The 13,322-nt window shown below is 50.6% G+C and overlaps 1 protein-coding gene across 1 annotated transcript in view; it reads left to right on the plus strand.

The window, feature by feature from the left end:
- The window catches only part of GALM (galactose mutarotase), a 38,009-nt gene extending 24,986 nt beyond the window's left edge, over nucleotides 1-13,023 (plus strand). The window contains exons 5-7 of the mRNA XM_019549042.1: nucleotides 7,844-7,985; nucleotides 8,754-8,928; nucleotides 11,922-13,023. Of these exons, the coding sequence (XP_019404587.1) occupies nucleotides 7,844-7,985; nucleotides 8,754-8,928; nucleotides 11,922-11,999 (395 nt within the window). The 3' untranslated portion in view covers nucleotides 12,000-13,023. The remainder of the gene's footprint in view (nucleotides 1-7,843; nucleotides 7,986-8,753; nucleotides 8,929-11,921) is intronic.
- The last annotated feature ends 299 nt before the right edge of the window (nucleotides 13,024-13,322 follow it).

A 13,322-nucleotide genomic window follows, 5' to 3' on the forward strand; every position in this document is an offset into this window, starting at 1 on the left:
GAGGGCCACATGGGTAGCCCCGCCCCTTGACAGTTGCCCCACCCCCTGGTTGCCATCTTGGGACCAGAATTCCCACCCCTAACCCCTGACCTTTGTGGTCAGAAGTCCCTCCCTTCCCCCCCCCCTCCCCCCAGGATAATCCTTTTGAGAGGGAGGGTTGCCATCTTAGAACCAGAAAAAAACCAAATCATATACTAAAAGTCAAACACCTGCTATAACGTATTTTAATTTTATAACAAAAAGTATTTTTGTCATGATCTGTGTTTGCATACTGTATATAGAGGGGATTGTGTAATAACTCAAAACTTAGTCTTATATATTGTGTGGGGGGCTGTGGTTGGGATGTGTGTGTGTGGTGGGGTTTGTGGGATGTGTGTATGGTGGGGTGTGAGTATATGTATGGTAGGGTGTGTGGCGGGGTTTGTGAGGGGTGTGGCTGTGTGTGGGGGCCATAGGGTATGTTGCGGAATGTGTATATGTGGGGGATTATAGGGGCAGGGTATGGGTGTGTGGTATTTGTGGGGTGTGATGGAGGGTGGGAGGTGTGGGGACCCCCCCACACACACTCCCCCCAGGGTGCAGCACCAGCGGCAGCAGGTGGAGGCACTCAGTGCACTGGTGCCCAGGGCAGGCACTGATGCCCAGTGGTGCACAGCTGTAGCCAACACTGCACATCGTGGCAAGTGCAGTCCGGCCAGGCCACCTCTATCGCCAGTGCTCCCTGCCATGCACATGTAGCCCCCACACTTGTACACCACTGGAGGGAAGCTCCCCTTACTGGGAACGGCTGCCTTCGCTGCTCCCTGCCACACAGGTCCTGGTGTGAGGAAGCAGGGGCCAGGGCTCCCTTCCGCTTGTTGTGGAGTCCCGGGACCTGCGCGGCAGGGAGCAGTGAAGGCAGCTGGCTTCAGCATCTGGAGCTTCCCTCCAGTGGTGCATGAGTGCAGCGGCTGTGTATGTGTGTGGTGGGGAGCACTGGCAATAGAGGCAGCCTGGCTGGGCTGCGCTCACTGTGATGTGTAGCACTGGCCAGAGCTATGCACTGCTAGGCACAAGCACCCCAAGTGCCCCCACCTGCTGCCATTACATCATGGAAGGAGTATGGTGGGGTTAAGACTTTGTTTTATCATGTGAGTATTATGTAATTGCTTGAAATTGTATTTGTATTCCCTTTGTGAGGCCTCAGGTGGGGTTCCTTTTTAAATCTGTTTGATGTAGACTGCTTTCTAATAAAATGCTACAAAAAAAAAAAAAAAGGGGGTTGCCTGACCCCCTCCCCCCCCGTCCACCCAAGCTCTGTGCTGTTGCTGCTCCCCTGGGTCAGGGCGCTGCACTGCCGCCAGCACCTTGCTCTGTGCTTCTGCCCAGCTGCACCTCCCACCCCTGCCCCTCACTGCTTCCCTACCTGCTGCCCAGAGAAAGTGGGATGCCAGGGAAGCTGGGCAGGTCCCCCACTGACTGCAGCAGTGGCAGCAGCAGTCCCATCTGGCAGCTGCATGCTGGGTGCACTGGGCCCTTCTGTCCACAAGGGTGGGAGTGAGGAGGCAGGGGAGGGAGGTCTGTTCTGGGTTTTCTCCAGCCTGCTCTGGAGTGGGGGGCAGGTTGATTGGAGCCTCCCCCCACCTTGGGCAGGGCTTCAGTCTACCTGTCTCACCTGCCAGTGCAGGCTGGGCAAACCCCAGACAGAACTCCCTCCCCTCCCTTCCCCACCTCCCATCCTGAAGACAACACCAGGGACAGGGCTGGGCTGCTTCAATCCAGCCTGCACTAACACAAGTTAATGAAGGTGTTCCACTTTGGAGTGTTTTCATCTGAAACCTCATGTAATGAGAGTTCATTTGGTGTACGATCAGGTACTTTTTAAAGTGCTTTTTAAAAAGTGCATGGCTGTAGAGCACTTTCAGTTGTCAATCGCATGACAAAATGTTACTTCAGTCAGCACCCTTATTGGCATCAGTGGGCTTTGGATTGGGCCTCTTTGAGCAGGGTTTGAAGTAGAAAGCACCATCAGGAAAGAGCAGTGAGATGCCTCCAAGCACTGTGGAGAGATTCCCGTGCTGCAGGTGTGCCCCTGGTATAGTCCTATGAAAGTAGACTAGCTTGCTAGCATGGCTGGGGTCACAGGCAATGCCTGAGAAAAGTGACTTCAGTGAATAGGGGAGTCTAGACCACATGAGATGTTGCTGCATCTCTTACAACCAGAAAACTGCAGCAGGTGTATGTTTGGGGGGAAGCACACAGAGTGCTGGGGAGTACAACCCCTGTGTAAAGCACCTTGTGTCATACAATTGAAATAACTCTGTCAATGTCAACTGCATTGCAGGGGTGAGCAAAGGGGTCAGGCAAGGGCCTTGGCTAAATTCCTTCCTATATCTCAGGTACTTCTAAAACAGCTACTCCCACCTGGCTACCAATTTGCAGCGCCTTAGTTTTGGGTCTCCTGTTTGGGACAGCTAGGACCTGACTTCAGCTGAGGCAGGGAGCCCCTCTGGAAGTGAAGGGAAATGCCAAGGGGGGACCAGTCACACTGGGAAGTACTGGGCTAAACAGTGAGGATGGAGCCCTCTTGGCTTGTATGTTCAGGCCACAACTAAAGGCTGTGGAGGCACTCCTGTTGAATTCATGCTGTCCTTGAGCAAGTCTTTTGTAGCCTACCTGTGTTCATGGCAGCATGGCCAGCTGAGAGATACTTTGCTAAGGGAATGACAAGCTGAAGAGTAGGTGCTAGATGAGCTGCCCACCAAACCCGAAGGAACACGCTGTGAGAAGACAGGCTGCTTAGTCAGCCCTGAAAGTACGGGTGGAAAATTCCTCACTTCAGGGCCAAGCGTGTCGCTGTATGCTGAGGTGGGGGAAGAGGAGATATGTTGCCTGCCTACTCAGTTGAAGGTGGAAAAGGTTAAAAAAATTCTCGCCTGCCTTGTAGTGAACAGGACTTCATTGCAATGCTGAGGAAGCAGGTTGCCACTCTATGCAGACAGTTCTCTCCTCTGATATAGCAGAGGAAACCACTGTGCCCAGTGTGCATGCGTTACCATCCCTCCTCTGCTTCCAGCACAGTTGCTCCATGGGCCTTCTGTTATTAATAGCAGAGAAGCACATAATGCTGGGCCCTTGCAGGATGTGCATGCTTGGGAAGTGGGGAATGGAGGATGTGGCAGGGTGCTAAGGCATATCATTGACAGCCCAGAGGTCGCAAGTTTGAGGTCATAGCAGAAGCAGTCACGATGCAGCCCTGTCAGATTCCAACAAGTCTGTAAACTCTGCTAAATACTTTGTTACAAGGACAAAAAAGGAAAGGAGGATGTGGCATCCCACCTCACTCTGCTGTTGCCTCACATCTCTGAATACTGTTCACAGCAGACAGTTTCTCAACTTTTCTGCAACATCTTTGTTTTCATTTACAAGAAACGGCAAGTTTCTACTTGTGAGGGATGCTTTATACATGAGTTCAGGCTAACTCATGCCATAGGGGTAAGGAGTTGTGGGTGGCTTACCACCCAAGGATTTGCACTGTGGGCATAATTATACATGCTCGTGTGGATTCAGGAGGGTGTGAGGTAGGATGTACATGGATGTTTGCATGAATCTGTGCCTAGGCTGATTCATGCACCCTAGCGGGTGAAAGTGGATGCATGCGAGTGCCCATTTACCCAGGGAAGCTGATGGCTGCTGTCCCAAGGAACAGGAAGGCAGGGGTTTCCTTGCTCACCCAGGGGTTTGAGAAGGTATCTGGAAGACCAAGAATGGTTCTGTCTAGATCATGGGTTGGCAATGTTTTTGAGTAGAGTGCCAAAAATACCCGCAACCTTGACTTTTAAGAAGTTGGTGTGCCAGGGCAGATGGTGGGGAAGCCACGAGGGGCTAGATCCTTGTTTTGGCAGCGCAGCCACAGCTCCTTCCCCATCATCTGCCCCAAGGTGCACATGCCAAGCAAAAAGCCTTTGTGTGCCATGCTCTGGCACCTGTGCAGAGGGTTGCAGGAGGGAGCAGTGCTTTCCACAGAGTAGGTGAAAGAAACCACCCAGATGGGTTTTCTCCAGGAAATTCGGATGAGATTTCCCCTGCCCAGCATGAACCTCCCCCCCACTGCCCACACCACTGCTTAGCTACTGCCCCTAGCTTTATCCCAGCTTTCTCTCTCCCCATTTCAGACCTCAGGTAATCACAGAGCCATTCTCTCTGCCCTGCCCCAAAGCAGTGATGCTGTACGCAGGCTCCAGGGAGCACCAAAACGGTTACAGTATTGTCAGTTCTCTTGCTTGCCCACCTGGCAGCCACTAGTTACTTTGGCTGGCTCTGTTTGCAGCTGGCGGTTCATGATGGGTCCCCATTCCTTGCAGTGTCCTTAGAAGCAGGCCATGCCTTCCTGCCCCAGATGGCTGGGAGGCTGGCTGAGAAACTCTGGTGGTGTTCAGACAGCTAGCCAGTTCCCCAGCCAACAGTGACCCCTACAGAGCAGTGCACAACTCTTAATTTTCAAAGTGCAGAGAAGGAAGGAGCCAGGGCTTTTTGTTTTCACTGGGTCATGCATCACCCCCATAGCAGTGTCCCAAGCAGGCCTGCCACCCTGAGGGAGCTGTGCCTGTCCATCCCTAAACAGAGGCTAGAAATGCTAGGGCAGGGGTTGTCAACTGGAGGTACACGTACCTCCAGGGGTACTTAGAAAGTCCATAGGGGGTGATGATGATGGGTGATCACTCACGAACAAGTAAGATTGTCTTCCAAGGATCTTAATAGTGAGTCTGCAGGGGGCTTCATAGCCCAATTCTAGATCAACATGTCCTGTTGCAGTGAGGACAGATGTTTCCAGGAGGGATGGGCACTGTGTTGCTGTGTTGGATGTTCTGATGTTCTTTTCGCTCGTTCCACTTTTCCTCTTCTGCCTGTTGACGAGCTGTTTCAAGGTGTTGAGGTTCCTCGCAAAGAGTCTTCCTCTATTTTGGTCGGTCCTGAGTGAGGGCCTCCCAAGTGTTCATGTTTGCCTTCAGGGTGTCTTTGAAGCACTTTCTTTTTCCTATGCTACTTTACTGACCTTTTTTCAGCTGTGAGAAAAAGATTCTCTTTGGAAGGCAGGAGTCAAGCAAATTAACAACATGACCTGTCCAGCAAAGTTGGTTTTGGATGATCATGGCCTCAATACTGTTGGAATTTGCTTCGGCCAAGAGGCTGATGTTTGTGCATGTATCCTCCCAGGTAATCTGAAGGATCTTGCAAAGGCACCATTGGTGGTACTTTTCCAAGCTCTTGAGATGTCTTCTGTATGTGGTCCAAGTTTCCGAGCCATACAGCAGAGCTGGAACGACAGTGGCTCAGTAAACCAAGAGCTTCGTTTCAGCAAAGATGTCATGATTTATAGAAGACTCTCTTAGATGTCTAAAGGCTTCACTCACACCTTTCAAGCGGTGTTGTATTTCCGTGTCCACGTCTGCTTTTGCTGAAAGATGGCTTCCAAGATAGGCAAAGTGATCCACATTCTCTGTTGATTTGAATGGAGGGGGGGTTATTTTTCCATTTGGAGCAGGTTGATAAAGGACTTGCATCTTCCTGATGTTTAGAGTTAGGCCAATGCACTTGTAGACTTCCGAGAATACATTGAGAATGGCTTGGAGGTCCATTTCAGATTGAGCAATGACAGCATTGTCGTCCACATACTGGAGCTCCATTATGGATGTTGTCGTGGTTTGTTTTGGACTTGAGTCTGTGGAGGCTGAAGAGTCTTCTGTCCATCCTATACACAATTTCAATTCCAGATGGGACCTTTCTGTCGATGAGGTGCATTATGGTGGAGATGAAGATGGAGAACAAAGCTGGAGTGACAACAACCTTGCTTCACTCCAGTTTTCACCTCAAATGGGTCTGTTTGATTCACGTTGCTGAGAACCCTTGCTGACATGTTGTGAAGAAGTCTCAGAACACTGATGAACTTGTTTGGGCAGTCAGTTTTGGACAAGATTTTTCATAGGGCTTTGCAGTTTACAGAATCAAAGGCTTTAGGGAGGTCGATGAAGGCCACACAGAGACGTCAGTTTTGCTCGTGACACTTCTCCGGTATTTGATGTGTTGTAAAGATCATGTCTGCAGTTACTTGAGATGGTCTGAAGCTGCTTTGAGATTCTGGAAGAATTTCTTCCGCAAGTGGGAGAAGACGGTTAGCAAGGATACAGACGATGACTTTTCCAGAAGTGGCCAACAATGAGATGCCTCAATAGTTTCTGCAGTCAGCTCTGCCCCACTTCTTGAAGATAGTAACAATCAAGGTATCCCTTAGGTCAGCTGGGATTTCTTCCTTGTTCCAGATTTTAAGGATGAGGACATGAAGCTGACACGTAAGCCGTTCTCCTCCTCCTTTGAAAATTTCTGCAGGTATTCCGTCAACACCAGCTGCCTTGTTATTCTTCATTTTCCTGATGGCACTCCCAACCTCTGCCAGGGTAGGCAGCAAACCGAGGTCTTCTCTGATTGATTTTTGTGGGAAGTTGTTAATCTTATCTTCATTGACAGTTGAGTCATAATTCAGAAGGTCCTGGAAATGTTCTTTCCAGCAAGCATTGATGGATTCGCTGTCTTTCAGGAGTGTTGTTCTATCCTTTGATCTTAGAGGATTAAGTCCTTGAGTGGTAGGGCCACAGACAGCTTCAGTAGCACTGAAGAGGCCACAAGTGCACAGATGTGAGCCAGATGTTGGATTTCTGAATCCATCATTCATTCTTCAGTTCTCATGTTCTCCTCTGTACCTCTGGTTTTGCTTGTTGGTGTGTATTTTTCTTGACAGCAGAGTTGATGTTATTCTGCCAGGCACAGAAAGCTTTCCATTTCCTGTCAATGAGACCTTGTCATGTTTGTCAAACCAGACTTGCTGTTTCCTGGTCTTGTATCCTATGGTGTTTTCACAGGATGAGAGAACAGCTGTCTTGAGTCCTGTCCAGTGCTCCTCGACCCCTTCTGATAATGTCTCATTCACAAGTTGCTGGAATTCTCTCTGGCTTCTTACCCAGGGGAGAGGGAGGGGTGCTCTTGGGGTGCAGAGTCCAGCCTGCAGCAGCAGCTGCTTCCACCCCGCACATAGTTCTGGGAGGCATGTGCCCTCCAGACCTCCACTGGAGCCTGTACAGCAGCACGGTTCCATCCTGCACTCTGCCCTGGCTATGCAGCACTTGCCCCTGCCCCAGTCCCACTCCCTCCCTCACCATGGGGGCCTTGATCTGCCCCCTCCCCTCCCCCCGCCCACTAAAACCAAGAAAAAAATATAAAGGGGTACATGAGGTAAAACTTTGAGGTAGAAGGGGTACACTTGTTAAAAAAGGTTGGAAATCCTTGTGGCTAGGGCATGCCCTGTTCCCTTTTCTTCCCGCCATCACCAGCTCTTTAGCAGCAAGCAAGGAGGGAGCCTGAAGGATTTGCAAAACCATGCAGAAGTGAAGGGATCTGCTATTGCAAGACCTGGAACAGCAAAAGACCAACCTCTCGAGGTGCTTATTCAGCCAAACACCTATTCTTAGTCTGTGAGAACCAGGTAGGGCTGATAACCACACAGGGCAAAATACAGGTTCCTTTCAAAGGTTACTGTGCTTTAACTTTAACTTTAAGGAAAAGTGTAGTGCACTGACCTAAAGGTGAGTATGAACTTCACTGCCTTGTTAGGTCCAGGCTGACATAAAGCTGATACACTATTGCAAAGGTCATTCATTTTAAACCCTCTGCTCCTTTCCCAACAATAGTATTACAAAACTATAGCATCCCCCTGCCTGGAAAGCAGGTGTCTTGGAGCATCTCTGGCCACTGTTGCCAGACACCCTGGTTATTCCCAGAAAGGCTTCACTCTGGTGCTTTTCCCATGCAGGAGAAGTGGCTGCGGTGCAGGGCACAGGCTTTGACCTCAGGCAGCCTGTGGAGATTGGGAAGCACCTGAAGAAGTTCCATCTTGATGGCTTTGACCATAACTTTTGTCTGAAGCAGTCAGCGGCTCAGCAGTTCTGTGCAAGGTAGGAACACAGGGTGACCCCTCGTCTGGATGCCCAGTGTGGTGATGGCTGTTTTACTGCCCTGGTGTCACAGACAGGTTGTGCCATCCATGGAGGGTAGATTCACTGTCCTGGAATGAATCGGGTCAGTTCCTGATTTCCTGTTCCTTCCAGCTGTCCAATTTCCCACCAGCTTGGTCTTGTGGAACCTGCAGAACTGGGACAACCTTACAGCTTTCACAGCATCCTTCCTGACAGGTCCTGCTGAGGCAGGGCCAAGCTGTTATTGCTGGGAATGGAGGACTGCTGTGTTGTCCCAGATTCCACAGAGCCTGAGGAAAACCAAATCTTACCCTCAGTCAGAGCTGCCCCTCCCTTCCCAGCCCAGATTAGGTGTCTTTCCTACTTCACCCTCTTTCACTCTCTGTCCCTCTCCTGTTTTCCCACCTCCACATCTTCCTCTCTGTCTCTCCTAGACCAGCTGTCCCTGTTCGCCACATGACTGAGTCCTCCATATCCTCTTCCTGCCCAGACTGAGTCTTTCCTTGGAGAATTAGGGTATCCATAGAGGTTCATGGGTCCAGCAGTGGACTTCTGGTTCTTCTCTGTTGTCTGGGGAGAGAGTACAAGACATTGTTCCTGCAGGGCAGAGAGACATTGCCTTCTGTTCCGAAAGAGCTGATATCCTTTCCCTCACCCAGCCCAGTTTCCTTGTCCTCTGATCTCCTTCCTTACCCTCATCTCTCTGCACTCTTCTGGGAACAACATTAACTGTGTCTCTGTTTACAGAGTTCACCACCCCCACAGTGGCAGAACCCTGGAGGTCTACACTACACAGCCAGGGGTCCAGTTTTACACTGGAAATGCTTTGGATGGCTCTCTGACAGGCAAGGGTGGCGCAACGTATCCCAAGCACTCTGCCTTCTGCTTGGAAACCCAGAACTGGCCGGATGCAGTCAACAAGGTAACTGCATCTCTCCTGGTGCTGCATTAGCCTTGGGCTGAGTCTGCTCTTGTTGCCTGGGAATTGCCCAGGCACCTATGGAGAGACAGGCCTGCTGTGTCATTATTGTATCGGTATCATTGTCCTGGCAGGATGAGTAAATGCCTTCATACCAGCTGGTCTTCATGACAGATGCCTGTTTTAGTAAGATCGGGACAGGGCTCACAGAGGGGTGTGATTCCAGCTGGCAGAGCTTCAGTGTAGATGCAGTTGCACTGGCACAGTTGCATTAGTACCAGTACAGCTAGTGAGGTGGCTTTGCTGACTTGGTGTAAAGCATGGCTTTGCTGGTCTGACTGCTTCCAGGTGAGGGCCAGGTAAGCTTGGGGCAGTTTTGATAGCATGGTTCCATTGTTAAGAGTGTGAAAACAAATCACAACACTAATCAAAACCTAAAGCCCCCTCAGCTGGTAACATTGATTGTCCTTTCACTGGCATAGCTTATTCTGCTGAGGGACCAGTGAGGGAGTGCCTTTCACTGCTGCCAGCTGCATCTCCACTCAGAAGCTTTGTTCATCCAAGCTAGACCTGCAAACTTTTTGTAGTGCAGACCAGTCTCAGGAACACTTTATCGGATAAAGCCTACCAGCAACAGTCCTAACCCAGTAAAACTCTCCTTGTGGAGATGCAGGGAAGAGCTATGTTCAAACTGTTCATCTCTCTTGCTGCATTGGCATGGTTAAAATATCAGTTTTGGTATGGAACCAGCCTGTAGGAAACTGTACCTCAGGGGCCATAATTCTGTTGACGTTAGGCCAAGCTCCTGTTGCTCTTATGGTAGGTGCCCAGGGACCTTTTCTGTTTGTGCATCTAGCAGCAGCCTCTCCTACAGGTAAGGATATCTCTAACCAAAACATAGTACAGAGCTCACAATGCAGCTGGGGAATGAGACTACCATGTAAGGAGGCAGCTGAACACCCCTCTCAAGCGATGCTGATGGGTAGGATGGTGGGAACTTAGCAGCTGATGTTCTGCAGTAGTTGCACCGGACAGCTTTTCCTTTCTGCCCAGCTCCCACTCATGGAGGTGTAAGAATGTGCGCTCAGGCTTCTGTGAAAATGTGTCCTGCTGCCAGTCTGCAAATAGCGATTATTTGCTCCACTTCAGAATAACCCCCACACCCAAAAAGGGGGTTGGTATCTGCATGTGAAACAGCCATTTGGAATGCACAAAACTGCACCAAAGCTTTGAACAAACTAAGTAGCTTGCTTGTTCCTAGCTCCTCCATTTCAGTAGAAGCATTACGTTTCTTAGGCCCTAATAAGAGCCCTAATAGGTTGTATTGAGTTAAACCAGGGATGTCAGACATATGGTCTGCTATCTGGCCCATGAAGGTGAATCACCCAAACCACAGAGCTTCTTGCAGCCAAGACCACCCTCCTCCATAGGCCAGATCTAGCCCACACTTGCCATGGCCCTCATAGCCCCAGCAGCAGCGGTGTTAATCCCTGCTGTTTCAACACGGCTCAGAACCATAGGAGTTAATACAACTGTCTCCCTCCCATTACCCACCATGGGATTTTAGTTGCCCCTGCTATCTCAGCTTGGCAATAGAGGAAAAGAGGTGGGTACCAGTAGCTGCATTAACTCTCTGGATTCCAAAACAACAGCTCTGATAGCCTGGGAGTTTAATACCATAGCTGCATTTGTGGGCCATCTGGCCCATGAGCAGCCTCATGGTCTGGATCTGGCCATAGGGCCTAATGAGTTTGACACCTCTGGGTTAAACAATCTATGCCTAAAATGGCACTAGGAGAATTAAAATGAGAACCAGGGCCTCCAGTCTCTAACTCAGTGTTCTTGACCAGGCTTGTTCAACATGCAGCCTGCCAAGCCATTTTCTGAGGCCCACAGTGCTGCGACAGGAAATGAAAGTAAACATCGTTTACTTTTGTTCCCACCTCTTGTCCCTTCCCCAGTCCCTCAACAGCTTCCTAATGGCTGCTGAAGGGCTGGGGAAGGGATAAGGTTCCCACATGCACCATGTCAGCTTGACATTGCCGATGTGGTGTGTGTGGGAAAAGGAGTAGCTGTGTGCCTCTCGGGACAGGATGAGCCCAGCCAGAGCAGCAGGGGCTCAGCTGCACTTTCCCGTACCTGCGCCAGTCAGTCCTGAGCGGCACATGGCACATGGCTCCGCTGCCGCTTCTGATGGCTGGTGCTGACCCGGCTGGCTTCCTCCTGTCTGCCGACTTCAGCTTGGGACAGGATGAGCCCAGCCGCAGTGGCAGGGGCTCAGCTGCATTTTCCCCCTACCTGCACCAGTCAGTCCCGAGCGGCACATGGCTCTGCCACTGCTTCTGCTGGCTGGTGCCAACGTGGCCAGCTTCCTCCCATCCCCAGCAGCATGTGGGAAGCCAGCATGGGGGTAGGGGAGGGCCTCGGCAGGCAGGGTCCTGGCATGACCTGTGCAGGGCAAGGTGGTGGGAGCCGGCGTTTGCCAGACGCTGCGCTCTGGGCTAGCAGCACTGAGACCACCGGGGCTGTATGTGCGGGTGGCAGGGCACCACGGTGAGCGGGGCTGGGTGGGGAGGTGGGTGAGGGGCTGCAGTGCAGCGGCCGCCTTGCTCCAGCCCCCCTCAGGCAGAGCTGGCTTGTGGGGCTGTGCTGCTTGGGAGATGGGGATGTGGAGCTATTTATTTCTCCCCTTCAGTCTCTGGGGTAGTAGGTGGCTGGATGCAGAATGGGTCCCTCCTGCCCCTGCCCACCAGCAGCTACCATGAACCTTGCAGTAACAGGCAGGTGCAGTAGGGCTACACAGGCAAGGTCTCTCTGGCCCAGGACAGAGGGTGTTTGAATGTGGCTCGCCGGCCTGCTGGGCGATAAAAAGTTCATGATCCGGCCCCACATTCAAAAAGATTGGACATCCCTGTTCTTGACCATACCCATAATAGCTCTGAGCAAATGGAGGTGAAATCACAACTCTTAACATACAGCATTTTCCTTTTCTACAGCCCCACTTCCCAGATGTGCTGCTGCAGCCAGGAGACGAGTACAACCACACAACTTGGTTCAGGTTCTCTGCATCTTGAGGAAAGTCAGCTCAGTACCCAAAAGCAAACAAACAGCAATATGTGCTCCATACATTAAGCAAAAAATCCACTAAAAATGGTGGAAGGATCTTCCAAACTACAATAACATTAGGCAAATGTGACAGAGGCAGGGACTTTCCCTGCCTGGGGATGGGTTGGTAGAAGCAACTGTGGTTGCTTCTCTATGCTAACTTGACTGTTTCCATGGAAACCACTGGCAAAACTTTGGTCGACTCCAGTGAGCAGGGAAAGTAGGCCAGCCGTGAGTGCTTTTGAAAGGCTCCCCACAACATTCCTAGTCACCACTAAATATCTTTCCTGTCACTGACAGGCTCAAAACCAGTGAGCTGTCTTTAGATATCACCATAGCCCACTTTCTCCCCTGGTATTGAGTTAGATCCGGTCTTTGATGCAGTATGAAGCCTCCAAGTCATCCTGCTCCCCCACACATTTGTCAGGTTGCTCCTGCTATATTTGCCTTGTTTCCACCAATTCAGTCCAAAATAAAACCTTGATTTTGTAATGCCTAGAAATGGACCAAAAATAATCAACCCATCATTCCTTTTTCTGGGCTGTCCCTGAGTGTCCATCCTCCCTGGCTCTGTCTGATCTGTCTGGTCTAATCTGGAAAGTTTTACCTGTACCTGGGTTAGGTAATGTTTTACCAGTAGAACCCCTCATATGGGCCTACAAGTGACTCACACATGCTGTTCCCCTTCTTGTCTAGGTATAGTTAAACAATACAACATACTAGTATAACCAGTACAACATATGCCCCTAGGGACAGATGTTCTAGCTCTTGTAAGTAGGAACTAAAGCCAGTGGGACTATGTGAATGAAGGACTGAAGGAAGGGACTACTCACAGGTACAAGGATTTGTAGGACCAGGTGCTTTTGAAATAAGTAAAGCCAGCCTTCTCTTTCAACAAATAATACTCATGGATGTAATCTCAACATGTACCCTTTTCTGGCCGGAAGGAGACAGCTTTGTGAAGATTAAAATCAACACACCTGTTTCTTTAGACCAGTGCTGTCTAACTTCTAAGCAGCTGGAGTCTGCACCAGCAAAGGCAATGGGTCCCCACTTCACTACAGGAAATGAAGGACCTGTGCAAACACCCCCCCCCCCCCCCCCACACGCACACACTATGCCATGTGCATGTGCCTTTCCCTGTCCTAGCCCTCAGCACCCCAGCTGCAGGCATCCTGGTGCTGTGCTGTGCTGTGCTGCTCCATCTCCTGAAGGGGGCAAGAAACAGAAAGCAGAGAAGGGAAGGGGAGCCCCAAGCTGCCGTAGGCAGAGCAATAGAGTGAGTGGCTGTT

This window comes from Crocodylus porosus, unplaced genomic scaffold (assembly GCF_001723895.1).
Source record: "Crocodylus porosus isolate Cpor-Errol unplaced genomic scaffold, CroPor_comp1, whole genome shotgun sequence".
Classification (NCBI taxonomy): Eukaryota; Metazoa; Chordata; order Crocodylia; family Crocodylidae; genus Crocodylus; species Crocodylus porosus.